The 24,720-nt window shown below is 45.1% G+C and overlaps 4 protein-coding genes across 7 annotated transcripts; 3 read left to right on the top strand and 1 right to left on the bottom strand.

Annotated features, from left to right (window-relative positions):
• Positions 1-74: 74 nt before the first annotated feature.
• LOC306827525 (UDP-glucuronosyltransferase 1A1-like) lies at positions 75-14,017 on the bottom strand. Of its 4 annotated transcripts, none has more exons than XM_079349411.1 (10): positions 13,739-14,017; positions 12,875-13,335; positions 5,320-5,383; positions 4,495-4,643; positions 4,260-4,387; positions 1,178-1,271; positions 957-1,082; positions 791-878; positions 482-701; positions 75-366 (listed from the first exon to the last, which is right to left on the bottom strand). In XM_079349411.1, the coding sequence occupies exons 1-10, from the start codon at positions 13,776-13,778 to the stop codon at positions 96-98; spliced, it is 1,641 nt and encodes a 546-aa protein (XP_079205537.1). In that variant the 5' UTR covers positions 13,779-14,017; the 3' UTR covers positions 75-95. The 4 variants fall into 4 exon arrangements, with proteins under 4 accessions (XP_079205537.1, XP_079205536.1, XP_079205538.1 ...); XM_079349410.1 differs by having other exon boundaries at positions 13,727-14,017; XM_079349412.1 differs by lacking the exon at positions 13,739-14,017 and adding an exon at positions 13,673-13,690.
• LOC306827532 (uncharacterized protein) lies at positions 9,235-12,333 on the top strand. Its single transcript, XM_079349422.1, has 2 exons — positions 9,235-9,911; positions 11,385-12,333. The coding sequence occupies exons 1-2, from the start codon at positions 9,312-9,314 to the stop codon at positions 11,910-11,912; spliced, it is 1,128 nt and encodes a 375-aa protein (XP_079205548.1). The 5' UTR covers positions 9,235-9,311; the 3' UTR covers positions 11,913-12,333.
• A 17-nt stretch (positions 14,018-14,034) lies between the features above and the next one.
• On the top strand, positions 14,035-18,887 carry LOC306827531 (uncharacterized protein). The gene is made up of 6 exons (XM_079349421.1): positions 14,035-14,163; positions 14,844-14,924; positions 15,055-15,539; positions 16,302-16,380; positions 16,485-16,613; positions 17,925-18,887. Exons 1-6 carry the CDS (start codon positions 14,123-14,125, stop codon positions 18,283-18,285), a joined length of 1,176 nt encoding a protein of 391 aa, XP_079205547.1. The 5' UTR covers positions 14,035-14,122; the 3' UTR covers positions 18,286-18,887.
• Positions 18,888-22,490: 3,603 nt separating this feature from the next.
• Positions 22,491-24,438, top strand: LOC306827533 (C-X-C chemokine receptor type 4-like). The gene is made up of 4 exons (XM_079349423.1): positions 22,491-22,578; positions 22,967-23,175; positions 23,270-23,553; positions 23,652-24,438. Exons 1-4 carry the CDS (start codon positions 22,564-22,566, stop codon positions 24,245-24,247), a joined length of 1,104 nt encoding a protein of 367 aa, XP_079205549.1. The 5' UTR covers positions 22,491-22,563; the 3' UTR covers positions 24,248-24,438.
• The last annotated feature ends 282 nt before the right edge of the window (positions 24,439-24,720 follow it).

The raw sequence follows: 24,720 nt of genomic DNA on the forward strand, positions 1-24,720 counted from the left end.
GCTGTACTCTCCACTGTGTTCATGATTAGTTTATCTCCCTTATGAACAAAGACTGTTGGTGCTGGCTGGGATGAATTCACAAATGCAGCACAGAGTTATTCCTGCTTCCTCTTCCTGCTCAGTTTACAGAAGCAAAGTTTGAAGCATTTTACTGTCAACATCACACAAACCAGCAGAATAGTAGCCAGAAATGCTATCACATCCAGGCTGAAGTACTGGAACCAGTAGAGGTCGTGAACAGCAGCTCTGAGATGTTTAGCTCCTTTGTGCCGCATCACAAATTCTGTCCAGTACACTGAGAGGTCGATCGGGTCGATTGGTCGGTCTTTATGGAGAGCTGAGAGCCTCTGCATGTTCTCTTTATACCTGCACAGGGACAGATTGATGGCAGGAGTTACCAAATACTAAATGAATTGCTTTAAATTTAACTTAGCTTTTTAAAAATATAATTCAACATCTTGAGCAACAGCCTTCCCCTCACCTGGTGTTATTGATGACCTCATTCAGTGCTTGGACAATGCTTTCTGTAGTGATAGTAAACAGATTCAACACCACTCCCACTTCTCTGCTTGCAAACCTCTTTGCATTGTCCGGCTGGTCCCCGGAAATCGGCATCATCACCATGGGAACAGCATGACACAGACCCTCAAATAGACCGTGTGAGCCAGCATGAGTGATGAAAGCCCGAGCTCCGGGTTGAGCTTATAAAGTGAGAAGTCAACAGTCATTTATGTGATTCATCCCCAGTCAGTTTTGAGTTTTGCTGTTGCACACCTCAGGATAAACTCACCGAGAAGGTCATTCTGAGGCACCCAGGGCATCATCTTAACATTTTCTGGGACATTGTCAGGAATCTTCCCCTCGAACCTCCATATGACCTGTTAAAAGGTTATTTTTGATGAATGCACTGATGACTATTTACAAAAATGAAATGTATATACAGCATATTCCTCTACCTTCTGTGGGATCTGTCTGAAGGCTTCTAGAAAAATGTTGGTTGCCTCTTCAGGCATATCTGGCATCATGCTGCCCAGAGTGAACACTATAAATCCATGCTCTCCTGACACCCAGGAGTCCAAATCCTGTGTGCACAGATAATAGGGTCTGGTGGCATTCATTTCTTCCAATTCAGTTCTATTTCCTCATAAAAACAAATGAGAGAAACTCAGAAACTTACTTTAGGAAGCGGATTTCTTATGTTGCAGTTAATCCCACCGACTAGAACCATATTTGGCATGAGAGGTCGAGGAAACTCCATTGTGAAGTCAAGCCTATTGAAAATTAGTGTAAAAAAACCTTTATTCTTTCAGTTGGATACATTGGTCGATCTCTGAGACTTATTTCAACTTGTTTGACAGGAGATAACATGTGAACTCTCAAGTTTTTTCAGTTTTTTTTGCAGTTATACTTTATTAAGGTTGTTGAAATGTTTATGTATCTGGTGGCAACGGAAATGCTGCGGTTCCCTGCATGGGTATACGTTCCAGAAGACCCGGAGATTGGGTCACTATTGACTCATTGGAAGGAGGCTCGAGTCCCAAGTCCAGCAGAGAGGGAGAGGCTGAAGGTGGAGACCAGGGATTTGATTCACCCGTGGGGGCACTTGGAGGAAGGATTCGGTGCTGTACAGGCGAGTCAACTCACATGATGGAGGGAAAGAAATTCACCAGCTGCTTGTGCCACAATCCCGTAAAACAAAACATCCGGTCTCATCCCCATGATAAGCGTGGACACTGAGGGATCTAACATACCTTGCAACTCATACAAGCACATTGTTATTGGCCAAATATGGCAAGGGATGTGGAGAAGTGGTGAAAAGACTGTTAGAGGTGTGTATTGGCCAAGACAGTACAACCAAAAGTGAAACCATTCATGGGCAGTCTTTAGGCCTCCCGCCCCCATGGAGTCTTGGCAATAGATTTCACTGTGATAGAGCCTAGATGGGAAGCAAAATGTGTAAATACACTCAGGCCATTCCTACCAAGGATCAAAGAGCCAGCACAGTGGCAGAGATGCTCGCCACATACTGGTTCCACCGCTTTAGACCACCGTGCTGGTATCACTTGGACCAAGGGTGAAACTTCGAGAGCAACCTTATTAAGCAACTATGAAGATTTACAAGATCCAAAAGAGTTGCACCACCCCATACCGCCCATAGGGAAATGGCCGATGTGAACGTTTCAACCGAACGGCGGTGGCATCTCTCTCAGGTAACCTATGCATATAATACTACCATCCATCAGTCTACGGGGATGACCCCATACTTTCTGATGTTTGGGTGGAAGCCTCGTCTGCCCATAGACTTTTTGCTAGGCATCAACGAGGAGGAGGAGACTGGCCAGAGTAGTGTGGAGGACTGGGTGCAGGAAGATAGAGTCCCTGCAGGGAGCATATCGCCATGTACGGTAGCGGTTGTCGTAGAGACGATGATTGAGGGATCAGAGGTACCTCAGTCAAGTGAATGACCCCAGGCTGGTTGAAGGTGACCATGTCTTCATCAGAAACCACTCTGTAAAAGGACGGAACAAGATCCAGGATGCATGGGATCCATGGTTTATCATCTGGTTCGGCAGCCAGAAGAACATGGAGTTGTCTATTCAATTGCTCCCATTGACCAGGATAGGCCAGTGTGACAGGTCCACCCCACAGAACTGAGGTGGGTGCAGATGGGTGCTTTACTTGGAGGGGAACGACTGTAGCCACTTGCACCAGAAACACTGCTGTTCTCTGGATGGCTAAAAAGTGGGGTAGGAACAGTGAGGAGGAGTTTGGTTTTCAGAGGGGAGGAGAGGGATGGTGCACACTCTCACCCATGCTGGCTATTTTGTTTGTCTGAGTCTCGGAGGTCTGGTAAGGACACACTTCGTTTTTTATATTGTTATATTCAGAGAAGGTATTCAATATGTCAATACCAGTGCTGGTTTGTTTTCAGTTGTTGTTTGGTCGCAACATTCCAGATATGTCAGGTGCGGCTATAGAGGCTGGTTGCCTAGTGAGTGTCCCCGGTGAATGACAGAGTTTGTGATCGGTGAGAAAAGCTAAACACGGTTTTACTTTTATTTAAATAGCTATAAAGTTAAAAAAAATTATGCCATGTCTTTAAGCCACAGTGGATGCTGCAAGGGTTTGGGCTGAGCATACCAGGTACTCAAAATTATTCCTGTGTGTTTTTTTCTAATAAAGCCTTGGCCCCTTTAAATAAGGTTGTATATAGGATTTTGTAAAATCAATAAGGTTCTTTAAGGGAGCCTGGCAGATTTCCTTTGCTGCTCTTACTGTGTGGGTTTAGTTTTTGGTGTTGGTATTTAAGTTTCTTTTTTGTTTCTAGTCCGTCTGGCACATGAGCTGGTATTCGAGTCAAAAGATTTTTAGGGTTGCCTCAGTAGGCTGACTAGTTTAATTTATTTTCTTTTTGTGTTGTTTGTTTTGTTAGTATCACCACTTCCCCAGTGTAGCTCCAGGGCAGACCATCAAGGAGGGTAATGGTACTTGATTGCGAGCTGACGGATCGAATTTGAGTGAAAACCCAGTTTGTAAAACGCCACAAGTTTGTTGCATGTCGAGTGCGTATTTTCGAGTTGTGCCCATAGTGTGATTTGCAGTGATCTTGCATGACAAAGTCTTTTACTCCCCTATTTGAAGTGATATTGAATTCCTCCTCGGGTCTACTTACTACCTACCCCAACTGTTGTCCTGTGGACAGTTGAGCCGATTATCTTAGTGACACATGAGTTTTATGTCATTTAAATTAATAAACGTTGGCACCTTTCCTGTTTAATTCTGTGTCTGTTTTTCTTTTTTGATTGTTCATTGATTTGACCCCTGCCAGGGATTCTTGCATAGACCGATTACACCAGTAGATGAGGCTGTTACATATATACTTTTTGAAACCACAGGTGTAAAAACAGGATCAACAGTTTTCAAAAGTCTCTCCCTGTCTCTCTATATCTCACTCTTCTTGCTCTCTCTCAGATATGTGTTTTGTTGTGGTGTGCCTAAAACTCAGTATTTTAAGGGTTGTCTAACAGAAGAATGTGTTTTGTAAAAAGGATGGTCATGACAACCTGAAGCTTCAACCAAAAACATGTTACTCAATTTATTCTTAAATGTATTTAGTTAGTGATTATCTTTAAACTTCTGTGTGAGTTTTATTTTTTTGAGAACTTGCTAATACAGACTACAATTAATATCAGCTTCTTATCTTGATAGATGTGTGCTGTCTCCATTAATAATCATTAAATATCCTTTGTACATGTTACCTGAGCAGCCAGATATCAGATTCAGAAAGGACCTCAGCCACGCCCACCTCCTCTTCCAGAAACCGATAAGCGATGTTGTCAAAGTGCCAGTACAGAAACCTGCAGAACAGGGGCTCAAGTAAAGCCGCCTGTAGGTCAGAGGTTTCACAACAATAAAGTGTAAATAAAACAAGGTGAGAGTTAAATCATTAAAAGTTTAATTCAGTAGTGTCAAATATAATATTGAAGTGCTCACCACAGTGTTGATACTTCTCTCCATGAAGTTCATTTTATCTGTGAATCCTGATAAGAAGACGGGAACGTACGAGGGCGGGGAGGGGCAGCCTGCAGACTTCATATCCAGGGAACATGGAATACCCCTCAGCACATTTACAAAGGGGAGACCTGAGGAGGATTGAGTGCAGAAGAGGGACAACGTGCAGATTTAAAAAAGGAAACTGTCTTGTTTGTGTAGTGGGTTCTTGATTAAAGAGACTGTTCTTTACTTGAAGAGAATATTTAATAAACGTAGCTTCAGTCTTTGTAGTTAACAGGCGTCACTGTGAAAACGTGTACATCAGGGGTGTCCAAAGTGCGGCCCGGGGGCCATTTGTGGCCCTTGAGTGGATTTTTTGTGGCCCTTGACTTCAAATCGAAGAATCAGAAGATTTTGGCCCCAGGCCTCATCAGATGGCATCTTTCGTTCTTTTTTTCTTTTTCATGTTAGCGAGGGAGACCTATAAAAGCCTGACTATTCTTTCCAAAAAATTAGAACACAACAGTTTCCCACTGCAATTAGTTATTGTGTATTTACATTATTTTTTGAAGAGGTCAAAATACAAAAAGTTCCTTCCAATATTGAAAAAAACTAAACAAAAAAACCCTGTGGCCCGTGAGCGATTCTAACGCGACAATTTTGGCCCACAAGAACAAAAGTTTGGACACCGCTCGTGTACATCCTCAGAGTCGTCACATACTGCGCATGCTCCAACTACCACGGAGACTGTTAAAGGATGAAGATCACCTAGTGCTCTTATTATTACAGAAACAACAGATAATATTTAGGTGTGGCTGAACTCACCTAGTTTTCGAGCAATTAAGGCTCCTGTGGGCACCATGGGGTCTGTTAAGACGGCATCGAAATCCTGCAGACAGAAGAATTGAAAAATAGGGTGCATGTTTAACAGTGTTCAATAATAATACAATAAAAAATGTGTCCAGCGTCCAAACCTTCAATCTTAATCGTAGAATAATAAAAACAGTATTGAATTTAGATAAGATTAAACAGTTTGAGAAGGCAGGCTGTTAATCACCTGTCTGAATCCTACCCTGTAACAGATTGTTAAAAAGGCCCTACTGAGTTGGACTGTTCTGTTTCCCCCCCATGACTTGGTTTAGCCCATTTCTCCGTGAACACCGACAGTGGTTCGTTCTATTAGAGAATAGACGCTCATTACAGATGCTGGGAGTTTGTTGGTGTGCCTTAATATCTTGTGTGCGTCCATTTGATTGTAAGTATATGGAGAATGTGAAATTGTATAGTATTCTATGTCATATTATGTCTTAGTGTCGTATGATCATGTTCAGGTTAAGTTAAGTCAAGATATGGAGTTTGCTAAGTTGCTAACCAGTTAGCTTGAACATGCTATCTTAAACCCAATAAGGACACGTGTTTGCAGGCAGCTATAACAGCTTCAGCTGATCACGAAGCGCCACCTTGTGGCCGTAATGCATACCTGCACTTGTTTTTGATGTGGAGTTGATTGCAGTTCAATGCAGCATTGTAATTTCATTTCATGTTTTGTTATTGCAGAAACCACACACACACGCGCATACACACACACACAGTGAATGTCAACATAATTAGAAGAATTCTAACAATAAAGAAGATTTAACAAAGAAGACTTGGAGTGATTTAACCGTCACACAGTGGTGGATTGACGATAAGGAATCTAAGTTAATAATAGAAGGACAAAGTCATCCAACTATTTTTCATGGTGCCGAAACCCGGGAGTCAACTCATCACTGATTAAGATGCATCGTACACCAGCATATTCAACCAGCTCGCGAGTCAGGAGGAACGCAGCCCTCCCCGCGTATCTGGAAAATTACGAACTCTCTCATCTCCAGAGAAGATCCAAGCCTCCCCCTGAACCATTACTCCGTGATAGGCAGGATAGTGACTCAGAAGAGGAGTTAGTTGGAGCCGAGGGTGGCCAGCGCCCATCGTCCCCCATTAGCCAAGCTAGTCTGTCTGAGCTTTTGGTAACAGATGAATGGCCTCTCAAAGAGGCTGTGTCATCCAAAGAACGTACAAAGCAAACTGTAGAAATGGAAGTGCTTCTAGAGAAATTAGACCAAATGAAGCAAGAGAACAAGTCTTTGCTGCATGAGCGCAAGACCACCGCGTTACAGTTGGATCAACTTAACCGCCAAAGCCATCTTGAAACGCTTCATCTTCGCCAGCAGGTGGAAAAGTTAAATGAGGTTGTCCAGAATCTCCAGATAACACAACCACCAGCGAGAGCAGAGCCACACCAGGTCAAACAGGAGACAGACTGGAGTAGGAGAGAGACATCTACACCCTCCCGTTGGATGTTGACTCAAAGCCAAATAAGAAGTCAGCAGGAATCGTCTGAGAGCGATGAGGAAGAATACTGGAGAAGGAAGGCACAAAGTAGGGAGAAGAAAAGTCGCCACAGATTAGAGGCAACCCATAAGACGCGTCACTCCCGGTCCTGGTCATCGGAATCCGACAGTGGAAGGGAGCAGTCTTACAGAGGCCCTAAGCCAACCATCCCCAATATGACACAACCCAGTCCAAGGGAATTTAGTCGCTTGCGCATTGCTCTAGAAAATCTCCTGCCCAGTGCCTCATCAGAGAGGTTCAAGTATCAGATCCTGGTTGATCATCTTCAGAACGAAGAGGCATTACTGATCGCTGACTCCTATGTCAACTCTAGACATCCATTTAGAGACACAATGGCTGCACTTGACTTACAGTATGGGCAACCCCACCAACTTGCTCTGCAGTGTATAGCCGAAATAATGGATGGCTCTAACATTGGCAGTGGCGACGTCAAGGCCTTTAGAATGTTTGCACTCCGTGTGCGTTCTCTGGTGGGAATGTTGGAGCAGCTGGGCAGAAAAGGCAAAGCAGAGCTGGAATGTGGTTCTCACGTCACCCGGCTTCTTGCCAAACTACCACATGACCTGCGTTCCAATTTCCGCCGCTTCATCCACCCGCAACGAGTACCTATCCCCACTCTCCTGGATCTGGCAGATTGGCTAGAATTTGAGCTCCAAGTGCAGGAGGACAACAGCAGATATGGCAGCAGTGCTCGTGGGGAAAAGGAGAGCAAGCATCACGGGCAGAAGTATTCCAAACCTCGGAAGGAGGCAGCGGCTGTTCTCCATAGCACGGAGGCAACAACATCCAATGCAGACAAAGGAGCAGTGGCTTCATACAACAACACCACGAAGTACTGTCCTTACTGCGACAATGAGAAGCACTCACTTAACTGTGAAAACTTCAAGTTACTCAACCCCTCTCAAAAGCAGACTTGGATAAAGAACAATGGTCGTTGCTGGCGCTGTGGTAGGAATCATCGGTCTGCAGAGTGTGACTTGAAGATGAGGTGCAAGATCTGCAACAGCCGACACCTCCTTGCGCGACACGAAGTCAACGAACGGTCCAAGCAGACTGTCTCAAAGGGTGTCAAGGATTTGAACCAGCCAAAGTCAGAGCCTACCAAAACTAACGCAGAGGAAGTGCTGTATATTGGTAGGCCTCTTGAAGGGCGCAAAGTGCTACTCAAGCTGAGTAAAATTGTCCTGCGGAATAATAACCGAGCCATTGAAGGTTACGCCATCTTGGATGATGGCTCGGAACGGACTATCCTGCTTCATTCAGCAGCACAGCAGCTAGGGCTTGAAGGCCCACCTGAAGACCTCCACCTCAGAACGGTGAGGCAAGAGCTCCAGACAGTCCATGGCACTGTTGTGTCATTCACAATCTCAGCAGTAGCAGAGCCCCAGCGCTCATTTCACATCAATAATGCCTTCACTGCTAAGCGCCTAGGCCTGGCTGAACATACGTATCCAATCCAGTCTCTTCAGGCAAGATATCACCACCTCCAAGGCCTGCCCCTTCAGCCGTTCCAAGGCGTGCACCCGGTGCTGCTAATTGGCTCTGACCATCCACATCTCATAACACCTGTAGAGCCAGTGCGCCTGGGACCACCTGGAGGGCCCGCAGCTGTGAAAACTCGTCTGGGGTGGACGCTTCAGGGTCCGGCACACGGAATGAAACACTATCTTTCCGAACAACAGTGCCTCTTCACGGCCGCGACTGGTGCACCATCAGACCTCTACAGCCATGTCGAAAAGTTGTGGCAGATGGACACCCTACCGTGGCGTGACAAGAAGCAGAGCATCCGCTCCCGCCAAGATATAGAGGCTATCTCTATCCTTGAGAGCCAAACAACAAGGGTGGACATAGATGGGGTGCTCCAATATGCAACACCTCTTCTCCGTGTACAGAACATGCCTCAGCTTTATGCCCCGAAGGAAGCGGTTCTCCCCCAGCTGCGGAGTATAGAAAGGAGGTTGTCAAGGGAACCGGAAAAGGCAGAGGCATACATTGCCGAAGTTCAGAGACTGGTGAATGCTGGCTACGTCCACAAACTGGACTCAAGAGAGGAGAATACCCCCAACAGTTGGTATATACCTCACCACATGGTTACACACAATGGCAAGAACCGTGTGGTTTTCAATTGCTCCTTTGAGCACAAGGGGCAAAACCTCAACAAGCTATTACTCCCTGGACCAGCACTGGGACCTCCACTTCTATCAGTGCTATTGCGATTCCGGGAGCATGCTGTGGCCTTCAGCAGCGATATCCGTGGAATGTTCCACCAAGTACGACTGTTGCCAGAGGACCAGCCCCTCCTCAGATTCTTGTGGCGGGATCTAAAGCGTGAGAAACCACCTGACATCTACCAGTGGAGTGTGCTTCCCTTTGGCACAACATGCTCGCCCTGCTGTGCGGTGTTTTCCCTCCAGCGGCACATTATGCTTCACAGTACGGAAGGAGAGGCCGTCAGAGACATTGTGCTCCAGTCTTTCTATGTGGATAATTGCCTGAGGAGCGTGACGTCAGAGGGCGAAGCAAAGGTCCTAATCCATCGGCTGCAGGAAACCCTCGCCAGTGGAGGTTTTGAGCTGAGACAGTGGGCTAGCAACCGACCGTCAGTTATCACTGGCCTTCCCCCTGACATCCGGTCTGACAGCGTAGAGAAGTGGATTGCTGAAGGCCAAATGGACGTGCATGAGTCTGCCTTGGGACTTCACTGGCATTGTCCATCAGACACCTTGGCTTTCAAACACCGCGTCATTGAGCATTCCACTGTCACCATGCGCACCATCTACCAAGTGCTCGCAAGTCAGTATGACCCTCTCGGTTTTATCCTGCCATATACCACCAGGGCTAAGGTTATAGTCCAGCAGCTGTGGAAAGTCAAACGGGACTGGGACGATGCCGCTCTACCTGATGACATCCTCAATGCCTGGAACCAGTGGGAGAGCGAACTCCCTACCCTTCAGACCATAAGAATACCAAGGTGTTACAGCAGTCCTGAGTTGGATTCAGCGCAGAGCAGCAGGGAGATACATGTCTTCTGCAACGCCTCCGAAAGAGCTTATGGCTCTGTTGCCTATCTCCGGACGGAAGCAGAGGGTGGTGAGGTCGAAATAGCCTTCCTCAGTGCCCGCTCTCGGGTAGCACCCAAAAAGCAACAATCGATTCCCCGCTTGGAGCTATGTGGAGCCCTATCCGGAGCCCAGCTGTCGAAGGTGCTTACAGAAGAGTTAACCATCCGCATCAGCAGTGTTACCCACTGGACCGACTCCACCACTGTCTTGGCCTGGCTCCAATCAGACTCTTGTAGATACAAGGTGTTCGTGGGTACACGCGTGGCCGAAATTCAAGATCTGACAGATCGTGAGACATGGAGGTACGTGGATACAGCAAGTAATCCTGCTGATGACATTACGCGAGGAAAATCGCTCACAGAACTCACCACTGACGGAAGATGGTTCAGAGGACCTGCCTTTCTGCGGAAGAGTCCAGACCAGTGGCCTCAGCCACCACAAGACTTCGCCATTGTCACAGATAGTGAAGAACTTCGGAAGTCCACCTTCTGTGGCTTGACAATCGACCTTCCCCCCATCCCTGATGTGGAGAAGTACCAGACGTTCCAAGACCTTGTCAAGGCCACAGCCCTCTGTCTATCAGGACAAACCGATCCTCAGCTCACAGCCGACAACTACAGAGAAGCTGAGAATATTCTGCTCCAGAGAGTTCAGCGGGACTACTTTGAGTCAGATTATCAACAGCTCAGTAATGGCAGGCCACTCCCCAGCAGTAGTTGTCTTCTCTCACTAGCACCTGAATTCGACAGCACCTCACAGCTCATACGAGTTGGTGGCCGTCTCCGTCAAGCAGCGGTGCTGGATGAAGAGGAGATCCATCCAGTAGTACTGGGCCCAAAGCACAAGATCACGCAGCTTCTTATCCAGCAGTATGACAACCAGCTCCACCACCCTGGAAGTGAGCGCGTGTTTGCCGAGCTGAGAAGGAACTACTGGATTCTGCGAGGCAGAGAGGCTGTCCGACGCATCCAGCATCACTGTATAGAATGTAGACGATGGCGTAGCAAACCTCTCATCCCAAGAATGGCTGACCTTCCCCCAGCTCGACTCCGTCTCCACCAGCCAGCTTTCTACTCTACAGGAGTAGATTGTTTTGGTCCCTACATAGTAAAGATTGGAAGGAGGACGGAGAAAAGGTGGGGGATTATCTTTAAGTGCATGACCACACGTGCCGTCCACTTGGACTTGATCCCCAGCATTCACTGCGATTCCTTCTTGATGGCATTGAGAAGGTTTGTGGCCCGGCGAGGCAAGCCCTTCGAGCTCCTTTCAGATAATGGAACCAACTTTAAAGCTGGTGAACGGGAGCTGCGAGAGGCCTTTGCGTCATTAACACCTGACTTGCAGTCGCAACTTGCAGCCCAGCAAATCAAGTTCACCTTTAATCCGCCAAGTGCTCCCCACTTCGGTGGATGTTGGGAGAGGGAGATCAAGTCATTGAAGCAAGCTCTGCAGGTGACCATTGGTTCACAATCGGTCACTGAAGAGGTCCTGCAGACACTGCTGATCGAAATAGAAGGCATCCTGAACGCAAAACCATTGGGCTACACATCTTCAGACGTAGCTGATCCTGACCCAGTTACGCCCAACACCTTGTTGATGGGGCGGCCTGACGCCTCACTCCCCCAGGTTGTGTATCCTGAGTCAGAGCTGCTCAGCAGACGACGATGGCGCCACAGTCAGCTCCTGGCTGACCACTTCTGGAGAAGCTTTCTCCGGAACTACCTGCCAAGTCTGCAGACACGCCAGAAATGGCTCTCAGATCCTGCATCACTGTCGGTGGGTACCACGGTTCTGGTTGTTGACCCACAGCTACCCAGAGCCATGTGGCCCATCGGGAAGATCGTTCACGCCATCCCTGGACCTGATGGACGTGTTCGAGTCGTCGAAGTGAAGGTGGGAGATCGCTCCTACACTCGTCCAGTGGCAAGAGTCATCGAACTTCCCAGCCTCCCTGACTAGACTGTACCTGCATGGCCGATTACTGGTTTAGGCCTTTTCTTTAGTTTAGATTTCTTACAGAAATCTGGGGCGGCTGTTAAAAAGGCCCTACTGAGTTGGACTGTTCTGTTTCCCCCCCATGACTTGGTTTAGCCCATTTCTCCGTGAACACCGACAGTGGTTCGTTCTATTAGAGAATAGACGCTCATTACAGATGCTGGGAGTTTGTTGGTGTGCCTTAATATCTTGTGTGCGTCCATTTGATTGTAAGTACATGGAGAATGTGAAATTGTATAGTATTCTATGTCATATTATGTCTTAGTGTCGTATGATCATGTTCAGGTTAAGTTAAGAGTCAAGATATGGAGTTTGCTAAGTTGCTAACCAGTTAGCTTGAACATGCTATCTTAAACCCAATAAGGACACGTGTTTGCAGGCAGCTATAACAGCTTCAGCTGATCACGAAGCGCCACCTTGTGGCCGTAATGCATACCTGCACTTGTTTTTGATGTGGAGTTGATTGCAGTTCAATGCAGCATTGTAATTTCATTTCATGTTGTGTTATTGCAGAAACCACACACACACGCGCATACACACACACACACACAGTGAATGTCAACATAATTAGAAGAATTCTAACAATAAAGAAGATTTAACAAAGAAGACTTGGAGTGATTTAACCGTCACACAGTGGTGGATTGACGATAAGGAATCTAAGTTAATAATAGAAGGACAAAGTCATCCAACTATTTTTCACAGATCTTCCAGTTGTTAATAACAACAATACAGACCTTACATATATTTTTCTAACTGACCATTTGGTCTCTGGATGTCATAAAGAGACATCAGTATTCAGGGAGTTGTGCACAGCAGTCTACTATGAACCCTTTACAGCATAATATTGATCCAACACAGCCCCAGCTGTCAAACAAGTAGCTCCAAAGAAGCAAGACCAGACTTGACGCCTGTCTTATTGTACTCACCTGTTGTGCCAAATGGGAGATGATTGTATCATTGAATAGCAGGCTCTCTGCAATTGTATGGATGAATTCTCGTATTCTCTGCATTTGTGAGAATTGTTTCTTTGCTCGCTGTATAATGGACCCATCGGATTTTTCCATGAAGTTCTTATTTGTGAACAAGAACTGATCGATGAATTCCTTGGTGTAAGGGATAGGGAAGGTAATAGTGTCATAGTGCTTCCCTGGACCCATCCGCATGGAGGCCTCTGGTATCACGACGGTGACCTGGTGTCCACGGCGACCCAATTCTTGGGACAGGGCCTTCACAGCCACCCAGTGACTGCCGTCCATGGGTATCACAAGAAGTTTGCCCCGGAAAGGCACAGAGGCTGGGTCACCTGCAGGGCTTGAGGTTACTACTTCAGTCTCTCCTTTGTCTTCATCTGGTTTGGACTTTTCTGCGACGGACTTCATTTTCTTATCTGCGGCACAGTTCGCATGCATGTCCATGTTTAACAGCAGGAACACAAACACAGCTGCTTTCCACATTGTTTACTCTCATGTCTGTCTAAAGCTCAGTGAAAATGCATCCGACACGGACAACAAGGAGTGTCAGAATGAGAAGGCAGAAAACTCTGTCCTTTGAATGCTCCTGTAAACCCCTCCTCCGTCTGAAATACCTTTGTGAATGTACGTGAGTGTGTTCAAAGTCCTCACTTAAATAGGCTTTCGTAAGTTAGCAGCAGTCACAGTTTTCAACAACAGCCAAAGTCTTTCATAATCAATAAAGGTTGATGAGGAGACTGTAGCTCCACTTACTGTGTAATGTAATTGTATGTTATAAAATCATAAAAAGAAAGTACCCATTCACACCTGATACTGCACCTGAGGGAAATGTGGGAATATCTGGAGCAGCCTGATACATAATGTTTCCTTATGCACTACAGTTGTTCTTTAAAATAAGAAGTTATCTTTAAGTTACAATTTTTTCCCCATTTATTTCAGTTTACAAAATCAGATATCTGCCTTCGTTTCCGCCTGCCCAGTTGATGGCGGTGACGTTAAAGCGAAATTTTGTTCAAACTCAATCCGTAGAAGAAGAGTCTACACGTTCTGTCCTCTTCCGCCTCGCGCTCGCGCTTCGTTCCATGTTACTGGGCTTTTATCCTCGAGCGCAAAAGGTCCGCGAGCCGCTTCGGTCACCGGTGCGCGAGCCAGCATGTAAACAAGTAAGAGCCTGTAGATGTTTTAGTGTCGATCAACACAGCCATGAAGGTTTTTAATGAGGTGAACTGTGAAGCAGCTCAGCAGTAAGTGTGTCTGCAGCTCGCGCTCATATGAATCAGTCAGACATGTAGATGTGTATTAAGTTTAGTTAATTAAACATGAGCTACGATGCTAAGTTAGCCTCACAAAAGGAGGGTTTAATGTATTTTATAGTGTGTTATATATGTGTGTCCATATCTGCTCAGACCAGGTCACTTTCCTGTCTCAGTCTGGAGATCTTTGATTTGCTCAAATATCGGCTGAAGCTTTGACCATGTTCAGGCAGACCATCATGAGATCATGATGGTCTTCTAGAAAAGCCCGGAGTAACAAACGAGTCTCAAATATGTGTGTATTTAAAATGATATTGTATAAATAAAAGCTTCAGCACACTGCCTTGCATACATGTGTTATCATATTACAGTTATAGGTTAAGTTTTATTTTACAGAAGCTGTGAGAAATGATCCAACAAAAGATAGTCCATGTGGATAACCATTAAATGTACTGTAGAAGAAGAGGGGTGTGATGGAAAAGAGCACAGACTGGGTTTCCTGGCTTTTGGGGCTCTGTGTGACGTTTTTAGGAAAAGAGAAAAACAATGGCATGTTTTGATGTGCTTCAGAAGTGTCACATTTAAGATCAGGCATGTACTGGAACTAGAGGACATCAGTACTTGTTTTTATTGTCTGCTGCATAAATGGTTTGTGTTATTCAAATTTACAGGCGTGCGACTGACTGCTGCGATGAAGCACGTGGCTTGGAGTCACACGTTTATAAATCATTAGTCCGAGTAGACTATTTTAGGTAAGATCATACATACACTGTGAATTACATTTCAAAATAAGAGACACCATGAACCTCAGTTATCACATAAATCTGTTTAACAGTGAAAAGGTTGTTTATCACGGGGAGTGACTGGTTTTCTCTTTCACAGGTCGTACCAGTTTTGTTTTAAGTGGAAGAAATCCATGCATTCCCAACGCTCCTCCAGAACAACAAAGCCCTCAAGGAAGAACCTCCAGAGGAGCCCGAGCCCCGATGAAGAAGTGATCCAGCGCAGGTGCTTGAGTAAGAGACAAAAGAAGACTGGGCTGAAGAAAACTAAAGCTCGCGACAGTGTCGTAAAAGAAAAGACGAGAAGAGATGGAGACATTCTGGACATCATCAACAGTACACACAGAGCTAAAAGTCTTACCGAGGAGGATGAAGGAGATCTTGTAGAGGTGACTGACACGGGAGTGGACGAGTCAGATGAAGACTGTGGCTCTGTCAACAGCAGCATCGTTTCTGGTCCTTCCCTCTTCGAGGTCTCCCCAAAGAACGTGAGGCCGTCGCAGAACTTGTGCTCGAAGTGTCAGAAAATGTACCAGAAAGCAAAGAAGATGAAAGCTCCAATCAAGGACAAACTCTTAGACAATAGTGAGTACATTCATGTTTTTATTCCAGATGAAACTGTGATACCTGAAATACACCGACGAGTCGAAGGGTTTGTTGTTGAGACCTGACGTAAAAGTAAAAACAAAGAAAGAATGCAAGAGCAATGATTATGAACAAATAGTGATCCATTTTGATAATGTTATTGTTTGTTTATTGTGTGTTCCACTTCTCTGACAAACAGGTCTTACTACAATCACAGGTGTTCACACGTTATGTAGTGCAGCCGATTACATTGCAAAACAAATCATCGCAGGTTTGTTGAGTCCAATTTGAGGGAACTTGAAAAAAGTTTTATTACTAATGTCAAACTATTGTGTGGAGTCAGAATAGGAACGTTACTGCCAACCAAGGGTCGCCACCATACCAGTTAAATAGTGTTAAACTTGGTGTGTATTGTATTAACAATCAGATGAAATCGAAACCTGGTTCAGCAGTCCGAGACCCCCGGCCCCCAATATCAGGCCATTTCCTGTTTTTAATGACCTAAAAAGGTCATCATTCTCCTGAACACAATCCAAATATCGTCAGTGTGTTTGACAGCGTCTCTCATCTCTTTTTCTCCCTTTATTCAAAACGTGACTGTAGATCTGAGCTGTAGTTTTCTTGAAGCTTCGTTACTTCTCGGAGATAGTTTTGTTTGAAAACATTTGGCATTGAAAACTCTTAAATAATCTTTGGACATAGGACATCAGTTTGTGTACACAGAAGCCTCCTAACATTTTGAACCGGCATTTTTCTTTGTAGATCCAAAGTCCCTGACGTGTGACCAGTGGGTCCTGATCAAGAGCTGGAGGCCGAGGAGGCTCCCCATGAATACAAGAGGGTACGACGGTGTGCAGTGTGTGATTGGTTCAAAGGTGAAGAAGAAGACCGGTACTCGTACTATTCCATCTACTATGAGTTGATGTGCACCTCTCTTTCTCTTAGGAAGCTTTTGACCCACGTCACGCTGGTTAAACGACGACTCTGTTTTAAGCCTGGTTCAGATCCGACTGAGCAGTGTGTGAGAGAGGAGGAATCTTCAGCCTGCTCCAGGCCGCACACTTTCCTTCAGAGGTAACGAATCTATATATTCTTGATATTGTCAAAAAGTCAGTCATCTTGATTGTCCATTTTTCACACTGCCCTGAGAGAGAGAGGAGCTCGGAGGCTTTGGTTCCGTCTCCCAGAAGGCAGGAGGCTGAAGAGTCCATGTGATGGGTGGGGTTGGATGCTTTGGGGTGAGGCGGGTGATGTAGATGTCCACGAGGGAGGGGAGTGAGATGCCAGTGATTTTCCCTGCTGTCTTCACTATGCCTTGCAGGGCCTTGTGGTTGTGGGCGGTGCAGTTCCTGTGCCACATAGTGATGCAGCTGCTCAGGACGCTCTCGATGGTGTTCCTGTAGAGGGTGCACATGATGGGGGGGGGGGGCCTCTGCTTCTTCAGCTTGCGTATGAAGTAGGGTCACCCCCTCACTCTCTCCACAGCAGAGCCGTTGATGGTGAGCGGTGGGTGCTGCGTGTGTCCTCTCCGGAGGTCGACAACAATCTCCTCGGTCTTACTCACGTTTTGTTGTCTCTGCACCATGTGCTAAGATGGCTGACTTCCTGTCAGCACTTTGTCTCATCGTTGTTAGAAATGAGACCGACAGCAGTTATATATCGTCCGTAAACTTTACAGTGTGATTGGTGCCGTCATGGGACTGAGCACACATGCTTGGGGGGCCTCTGTGCTTAGTGTGATGGTGCTCGAGGTGATGTTGCCGACCCGATACTGCTTGTGACCTCTCACTGAGGAAGTCCAGCAACCAATGACAGAGGGATGAGGTGAGGCCTAGTTGGTCCAGTTACCCAATCAGGGAATTGTAAAAACTATGTTGTGATGTACGTTTACATGCACTCAGTATTCCTTTTTTTCCCCCCTCAGTCTGAACAAAAGGATCACGTTTGTACCACGCAAGTGTTCACAAGGCAAACAACAAGATTTGACTCATATTAGCTGCAGCTGTGCAGCTTTCAGTTTGTCTCCTTCATAAGAAGCAGTGCAGACTTCAAACAGCTCAGAGTGTCACAAACTACTTTAAAGAAAACGTCAACTGAATTCAGAATTTGTCCACTGAATGCCCCCGAGAAGAAACGTGAAGCATTAAGACTCGAATAAAGTTCAGAATATTGTCAAATCCATGATATGATTCATGATTTATGTACTTCCTCTCGAAGCGGTCGGTACATTAACAGGATTTTAACTTGGTTATTTTGCAGAGTTGTGACCCTCAAATCCTTGGTTTGGAGACGCCTCCTATAAAACACGTTCTCTGTCACAGCAGAGCTCATCAGCAGCCCGTTTCAATCACAGTAACATGGAGTGTGGTTGTTTATTTGTTTCAGGAACCTCAGACAGTGCGTCCAAGCGCCAGTGAAATCAGTGAAGAACAAGAGGAAGAGGAAAAGAGACTATTCTCGTAGCCCACGTGTTGCCAAGCAGCGGCATCTGCACGTTGATGCAGGGGGCGATGATGTCAACAGTCATCACACAGCCAGCGGTGTCAGCAGCACGCCTTCTCCAGAGGATTGTGGCAGTCAAGAAATGGACACTGTGACTGTTGAGTTGATTCCCTGCTCGGTCAGACTTGAGCCTCTCAGAGTCGCCCCGGCCCCTCAGAAAGCAGCGAAGAAGAGAGGTGGCTTCAGAGACTTGCTCGCCCAGCTGAGGGGCAGCAGCAGCGTGATCGTCAGAGAAACACATTAGCACGCTGATGCATTTAATAGACATTCAAACTGCTGTGTTATTATCCAGGCCTAAAGTAGCTTTTTAAATTTTTTTATATTCAGTGTTTCTGTTCTGGACTCAGAGCAAACGTGTGCCATCATCCTGAGTCATGTTGAGCTCATTGCAAGTGCTTTGTAAAAAAGGCCTTAATTTAAAATGTCCTACAGCAGAAGTTTGTTCACTCCTCATATTGACTCTGACTAAGTTTGATCCTCTGAATATCATCCTGCAAATAGCTAAAGCTGTGTCCTGATTCATTTCAACGTTCTCGTTCATACAAGTTTCTACTACGTGGTGTCTGAGAAGTGAACTTAAAAAGCCTGTTTTCTGTTCTCATGTATTGTGAGAAGTAAACACACTCACAGTTTAACACTTGTCAGTGACTTACTGACTGTACGGTATTATTTCTTGTCTTTGTATTTGTATAACGGTAAGAAATGTTACTTATTGTGTTTTTACTAAGTTCAAAGGTTATAAAGGTGTATGTACACTGTATGTATTAAGCTGGCAGTGTGGGTTTAGGACACAGTGCATCACTGCCTCTTCTGTATAAATTAAAAAAAGCTGTTTTTCCAAAATAATCAACTGTACAGTTATTTCCTGGTCGCAACTTGTGGACTAAATCTTTTCTCATGTAATCATGGCCAGTAGTTAATTTAGGGTGTGTTTAAAACTTAAATAAAGTTCAGTGTAACAGAAAAAATATCTGGTTTGTCTGAACAGTATGCACAATGTTTACACAGGCTGTACTTAATAAAGACAGTTTGGTTAAAAGAAAAGGTTGACACTTTGGAACCCAGAGCAAGACTGTATCCATGGCAACATGTGAGAGCCTTTCTCTCAAAGCCCACTTGGTGGTGCCAGTTCATGAAGTATCCAGCCTTTCAGGGTGCACTCACACCAGGAAAATGTGTCCTGCACCACGATTAAAAACGTGTTTGTTTTTTTGGAGTTTTACACAAATGTTATTTTTGAGATGCTTGTGCTGATAGTAGAGAGTGTGGAGGAAGGGGCTGAACAAGTGACAGAGATAGAGGGGAAAAGGTCTGAAGGTTTGAAAGTGTATCAGAGGATGTCTCTGTTTACTTCTGGGATTTATGTGTTGGGAGAGGATGAGGGGGATTTCAAGTCAGAAGGGACAGTTACTAACCAGGAAGGATGACGAAGATGAAGTTAATTTATTATCAATAAATACAGGGATTATGTGAAATGCAATATAATGTAAACTCATTTTCATTAGAATTAAACCATATAACCTGCAAAACCTCCTTTCTTCCCTCTCAAGTATTAAATTAAAAATTCAACCAACTCTATATTACCTCTTTTAAGAAAGCAGATGAGTTACCAAGTAAGCTCTCTACGAGACCCATGTGACGAGGTTGAATTTGCAAAAAAGACCAGACTTCAGCTTCAGTCCTTCAGTCCTTTTATCTATCAAAAAAAAAAAAAAAAAAAAACTTGAATTTCCTTCGGGATCTTGAATTTCCTTCGGGATCAATAAAGTATCTATCTATCTATCTATCTATCATCTTCAAAGCTAGAGAAGCAAGTCAGTGCAAAATGTTATATATAAAATATGCATTTTTAAAATGAACAGGACTAATAGAACTTCATGTTTAAAGTGCTGCTACGGGATGAAAAGTGCTGGTGTATTAAAGTGATGGTGTGATAGCACTTAGCTCATCAAGTTGATCAAAATGTAACATATTTGATGTTTCATGTAAAAAAAAGCCATGACTTTTCGCTCCTGCCTCAATAATCAGAATAATAGACTTATACTTAAGTCAATAATTTCATTAACTTTGAGGTGTGTGATGCAACATTTAAAGTTAGTTTTAGATATTAGTTTATTAGTTTATTTCGTGGACAGTCCCCTTTAACAATTAAAGGAGCAATTTCCCCTGCCAGTTGTAAGTTGGCAACAATGACTGAAGTTGTTATAAAGCTCCAGGATCACACTTAGTAGTAGTAGTACCCTAAAGGATGTGCTTCAACAAGTGTTGTGTTGAAACAGTTGTTTACTCTTAACAAGGCGATGAACTAATACAAAAAACGTACTCTGTCCTGGTTCAGTGACACTGAAAGTTAAAAAAGAGCCCGTCTGCTAAAGAGAAAGATAATCATCGCACATTCCTCCTCGTCTCCCCGTCTCTACGTCTCCCTCTCATTCATGATCATGCATCAATCAACATGCAGAATAATGCAGACACAAAGGACAAGTTCATCAGCACTCAGGTAGGAAGTGGTACAAGCACGTCACAGTCAGCCCCTGTTTAGACCAGGTATCAGCATGTGGTTTCATGGATCTGTTCTCAAGTGGACAGCACTGAAGGAAAGCGTTCATGTTTCCATAATGTGTCTCCAGTCACCACCTGTGTTTGGAGCTCACTGGCAAGCCGATAAGAACCCATACATTTTTCCGATTTAAAGACCAAAATGATTCACCTGTTTGGAGGAAGCAATGTAGTCTCAGTTATCTAAAGTGCTACTGCACATCATTACTTTTGAAGGGTAGTTATTCATGTGGCCCAGTACACAGGAGGGCTAACTCTACCAAACAAATTCATCTCAGACCACATTCAGATGTGCCTGAGTTATCAAACCTAACAGGCTGTTTACCTCTGCCTTGGTTGATCTGATATTGCCTAAATGCTGGGTGCGAACACACCCCAATGCATCCTGAGGACCCCCAGATATGGAGGTGGTCTGGCATGCTTGTACCCATGTTGTTGCTGTGGTAGTGGAGATACTTGTTCATTCTAGACTGACTCTGAGGGCTGAGAACAATGATCCCTCCTGTCGGGTCTAATGACGAGACATTCAGGATATTATGTGAAAGCGCTCAGTTCTGACCTCAAGTACTCATTGAGGAGGCATTGTTAATGCAAAGTACTGCACTGAAGGGCCGTCTACTTGTTTTCCGATCACCCAGTGCAGTGTAAACAACCTCTCAATGCATCCTCAGACTTACATCACACTGCCCTGGTTCCATGACGGTGAAAGACAAGAAGGGGTTAAAAGGGAACAGAAAAAGACAATCATCACACATTTCCATGCATGAGTCTGTGTGTCTTCCTCACATGCATGATGATGCGCTGTTAACATATGTTAACATGCTTCATTTAAGACAATGATGCAAACACAACCAGTCCATTCACACTCCTGTTGAAAGCGGTACACAGCACTTCCGGGTCAGTTGTTTCAAAGCGGTCCATCTGCTCCTTTTTGTGTGGCTTCTGTTCGATCACTTCTTTGCATTCACCCTGCAGTGGGGGGTTGTTCCTTCACTATGGGTATGTAAATGGGCTGCAGGCCCTGAATGTTGTGGTTCGAGTGACCCAGAGGGGTGAGGGGTGAGGGGTTAAGAGCTGTATGTAAAGAATGACTTGTGAGATTAGATACCATCTTTTGTTTTGTTCAACAAACCATACACTTACAAATATGTTAATTAAATGAAATAAAACATTTCCATTCTTTACATGAATTGTTTAAAAAGACCAAATAAGAAAATGGAGTGAATAATTGGCATGTTAAAGTCCTATTTTAAAGTTACTGGCTTGGAGATTTATTTTTCATCTTTGAAATTTAGTTTGAAATCCTTCTCAATCTGTCTCTTTAATATATTTCATTCTGTTTATATGCAGGGATGTGCTCCTGCATACACTGGTCTTGAAACATCATTAGTTTACTCTGGTGGCGACAAACTTTGAACACAAACATGAACTATCATGGTTCAACGACATTGAAAGATAAAAAGGAGTGTTCGTATTACTCGTACATTAATGATAATCATCACACATTCCTTCTCCTCTCCCTGCGTCTCTGTGTCTGCCTCTCATGTATGATCATGCAAAACTACAATAATTCAAATAGTGACGCAAAAAAAAACAAGTTCCCTCGCGATGTAGTTACAGATAAAACTCCTGCTGCTTGTCCTGATCTAACAGAGCGAGGAGAAATGCTGTTACAAACACATTTCACACTGTCTGATTCTCATCTGCAGGCCTCCGATTGCTGATCATTTGTGACAATCACCAACCAGAGGTCTCAGGGCCAAAACAATTCAAACACACAAACACACACACAGTATCCTGTGATAGAACCACTATCAGCACCTGACACCTCGAAAACAGGAAAAACATTTCAGCAAGAACACAGATGTGTGGAGAGCTCGGGGGAGGAGCATGAACAGGGTTAAAAGCCCTGCAGTCAGAAATCTGAGCTTCACTTCATCCACACTGCAGAGGGACCTCAGCCATGTCGTACTATGAGGTAAGACCTGAAGTCCATTCAGTAATCTGTGTTGAGGAAAGGCAGGATATTTTCAAGTAAAAAATCACGCAATATTGATACCAGTTTTGATACCACAGTAACAAAAAATAAAAGTAGGCACCAAATATTGATCAGTTTGTCTTCAAAAAAGGGCTCGGCACACTCAGCGCACTTCTGCAACTCAGACAGTGTTGTTTCTCTGTTTCACTGCAGCTTTTTGTTAAAAAAATATATCTGAAGATCTGACGGCTTTTTTTTCCTTTTTTTTTGATACCATTTATCAATCAAAATAAGAGCTTGCGTTGTTTATAACACATGGTATCAATGTTGCTCCCTCAACCTTCACTCTGTGTTCTTACTCATCCTCCTCTTCTTCGTCTGTCACCAGCATATCTTTCTGGACTATGACTTAAATGACACCGGCTCAGGCTCTGGTTCTGGGGACCTGGGTGTGGATTTTGAGGAGCCATGTAATGTGGAGCATGTGATGACTGCAGACCTCCGGCGGGTCTTCCTCCCGGTGGTCTATGCCCTCATCTTCACTCTGGGTATTACAGGGAACGGCCTGGTTGTGGTGGTGCTCGGCTGCCAACGCAGGTAAGAAGATAGGTGAAGGGTTGTTTGATGCTTATGTTTAATTTAAATCTCAGTAAGAATAAGGGGTGATGGGTCTTCTTGTGTTTGCCTCCAGGTCAAAGTGCAGCCTCACAGACCGGTATCGCCTCCACCTTTCTGCAGCTGACCTCCTCTTTGTCTTGGCGCTACCGTTCTGGGCCGTGGATGGAGCTCTAGCTGACTGGCGTTTCGGGGCAGTCACTTGTGTTGGTGTTCATGTTATCTACACAGTCAACCTGTATGGCAGTGTGCTCATCCTGGCTTTCATTAGCCTGGACCGCTACTTGGCAGTGGTCCGAGCCACGGACACAAACACCGGTGGGCTGAGGCAGCTTCTGGCACACCGACTGGTCTATGTTGGTGAGTGTTTCTATCTTCCTTTTTTATTTCTTCTTTCTTAGATATTTTATCCTTCATTGTCTTACTTCTTTTTTTTTTATCTTCTTCTCTACCTGAAGGTGCCTGGTTGCCTGCTGGTCTTCTTGCAGTGCCAGACTTGATTTTTGCTCGGACCCAGGAAGGGGGAGAGGGGGCCACCCTCTGCCAGCGGTTCTACCCAGAGAAAAACGCTCCTCTATGGGTTGCAGTCTTCCACCTGCAGCTCGTCCTGGTGGGTCTGGTGATTCCTGGTCTTGTCCTCCTTGTGTGCTACTGCGTCATCGTCACCAGGTTGACTCGGGGCCCTCTTGGGGGTCAGAGGCAGAAACGTAGAGCTGTCCGGACCACCATCGCACTGGTTCTATGTTTCTTTGTGTGCTGGCTGCCGTATGGTGCGGGGATCTCTGTGGACGCTCTGCTGCGGTTGGAGGTGCTGCCCCGTGGCTGCAGCCTGGAGGCTGTGCTGGGTGTGTGGCTGGCGGTAGCTGAGCCCATGGCGTTCGCACACTGCTGCCTGAACCCGCTGCTATACGCCTTCCTTGGGGCTGGGTTCAAGACCTCCGCACGCAGAGCTCTCACTCTGAGCAGAGCGTCGAGTTTGAAGATTTTACCTCGAAGACGCCCCGGGACTTCTACCACCACTGAGTCTGAGTCGTCCAGTTTACATTCCAGCTAGTGTTTGCTTGTTCTGTACATACAGAATGTGTATATACTGTGTATATAAGTGTGTTTGTGTGTAAGAAGGTTTAAACAAAGTGTCAGAGAAAGTAAGGAGCAGTCTGCTGGCTCACGACTGTGATGTTTCTCTTTTAAGTTCTGTTTTTAGACGGGTTGTTTTCACTGTTTGTAATAAAATATTCAAAATAACCTCATGTGTGAAGATGTCTTCTCTTACCAAATCAGAGTCTTGCTTCCTGAGTGAAACAGTGTATATTCCTGCTTTGTACTTTAACCATTCAACAACAGCTAGTCACACCCTCACAAAGAGACAAAGAGTGATAGCAATAAGAAGCGAATAACACCAATGATTTCCCAAGCTAGCTAATGAGAAGTAGATGAAGGCAGTTGAGCTTTATCACAGAAAACACATGGGGGCAGGAAAGGTGGAAAAGGAAAAACAACAAGCCTGAATCAAATCTTTTTGGTCTT

The sequence above is a fragment of the Symphodus melops genome (genome assembly GCF_947650265.1).
Source record: "Symphodus melops genome assembly, chromosome: 7".
Taxonomy (NCBI): domain Eukaryota; kingdom Metazoa; phylum Chordata; class Actinopteri; order Labriformes; family Labridae; genus Symphodus; species Symphodus melops.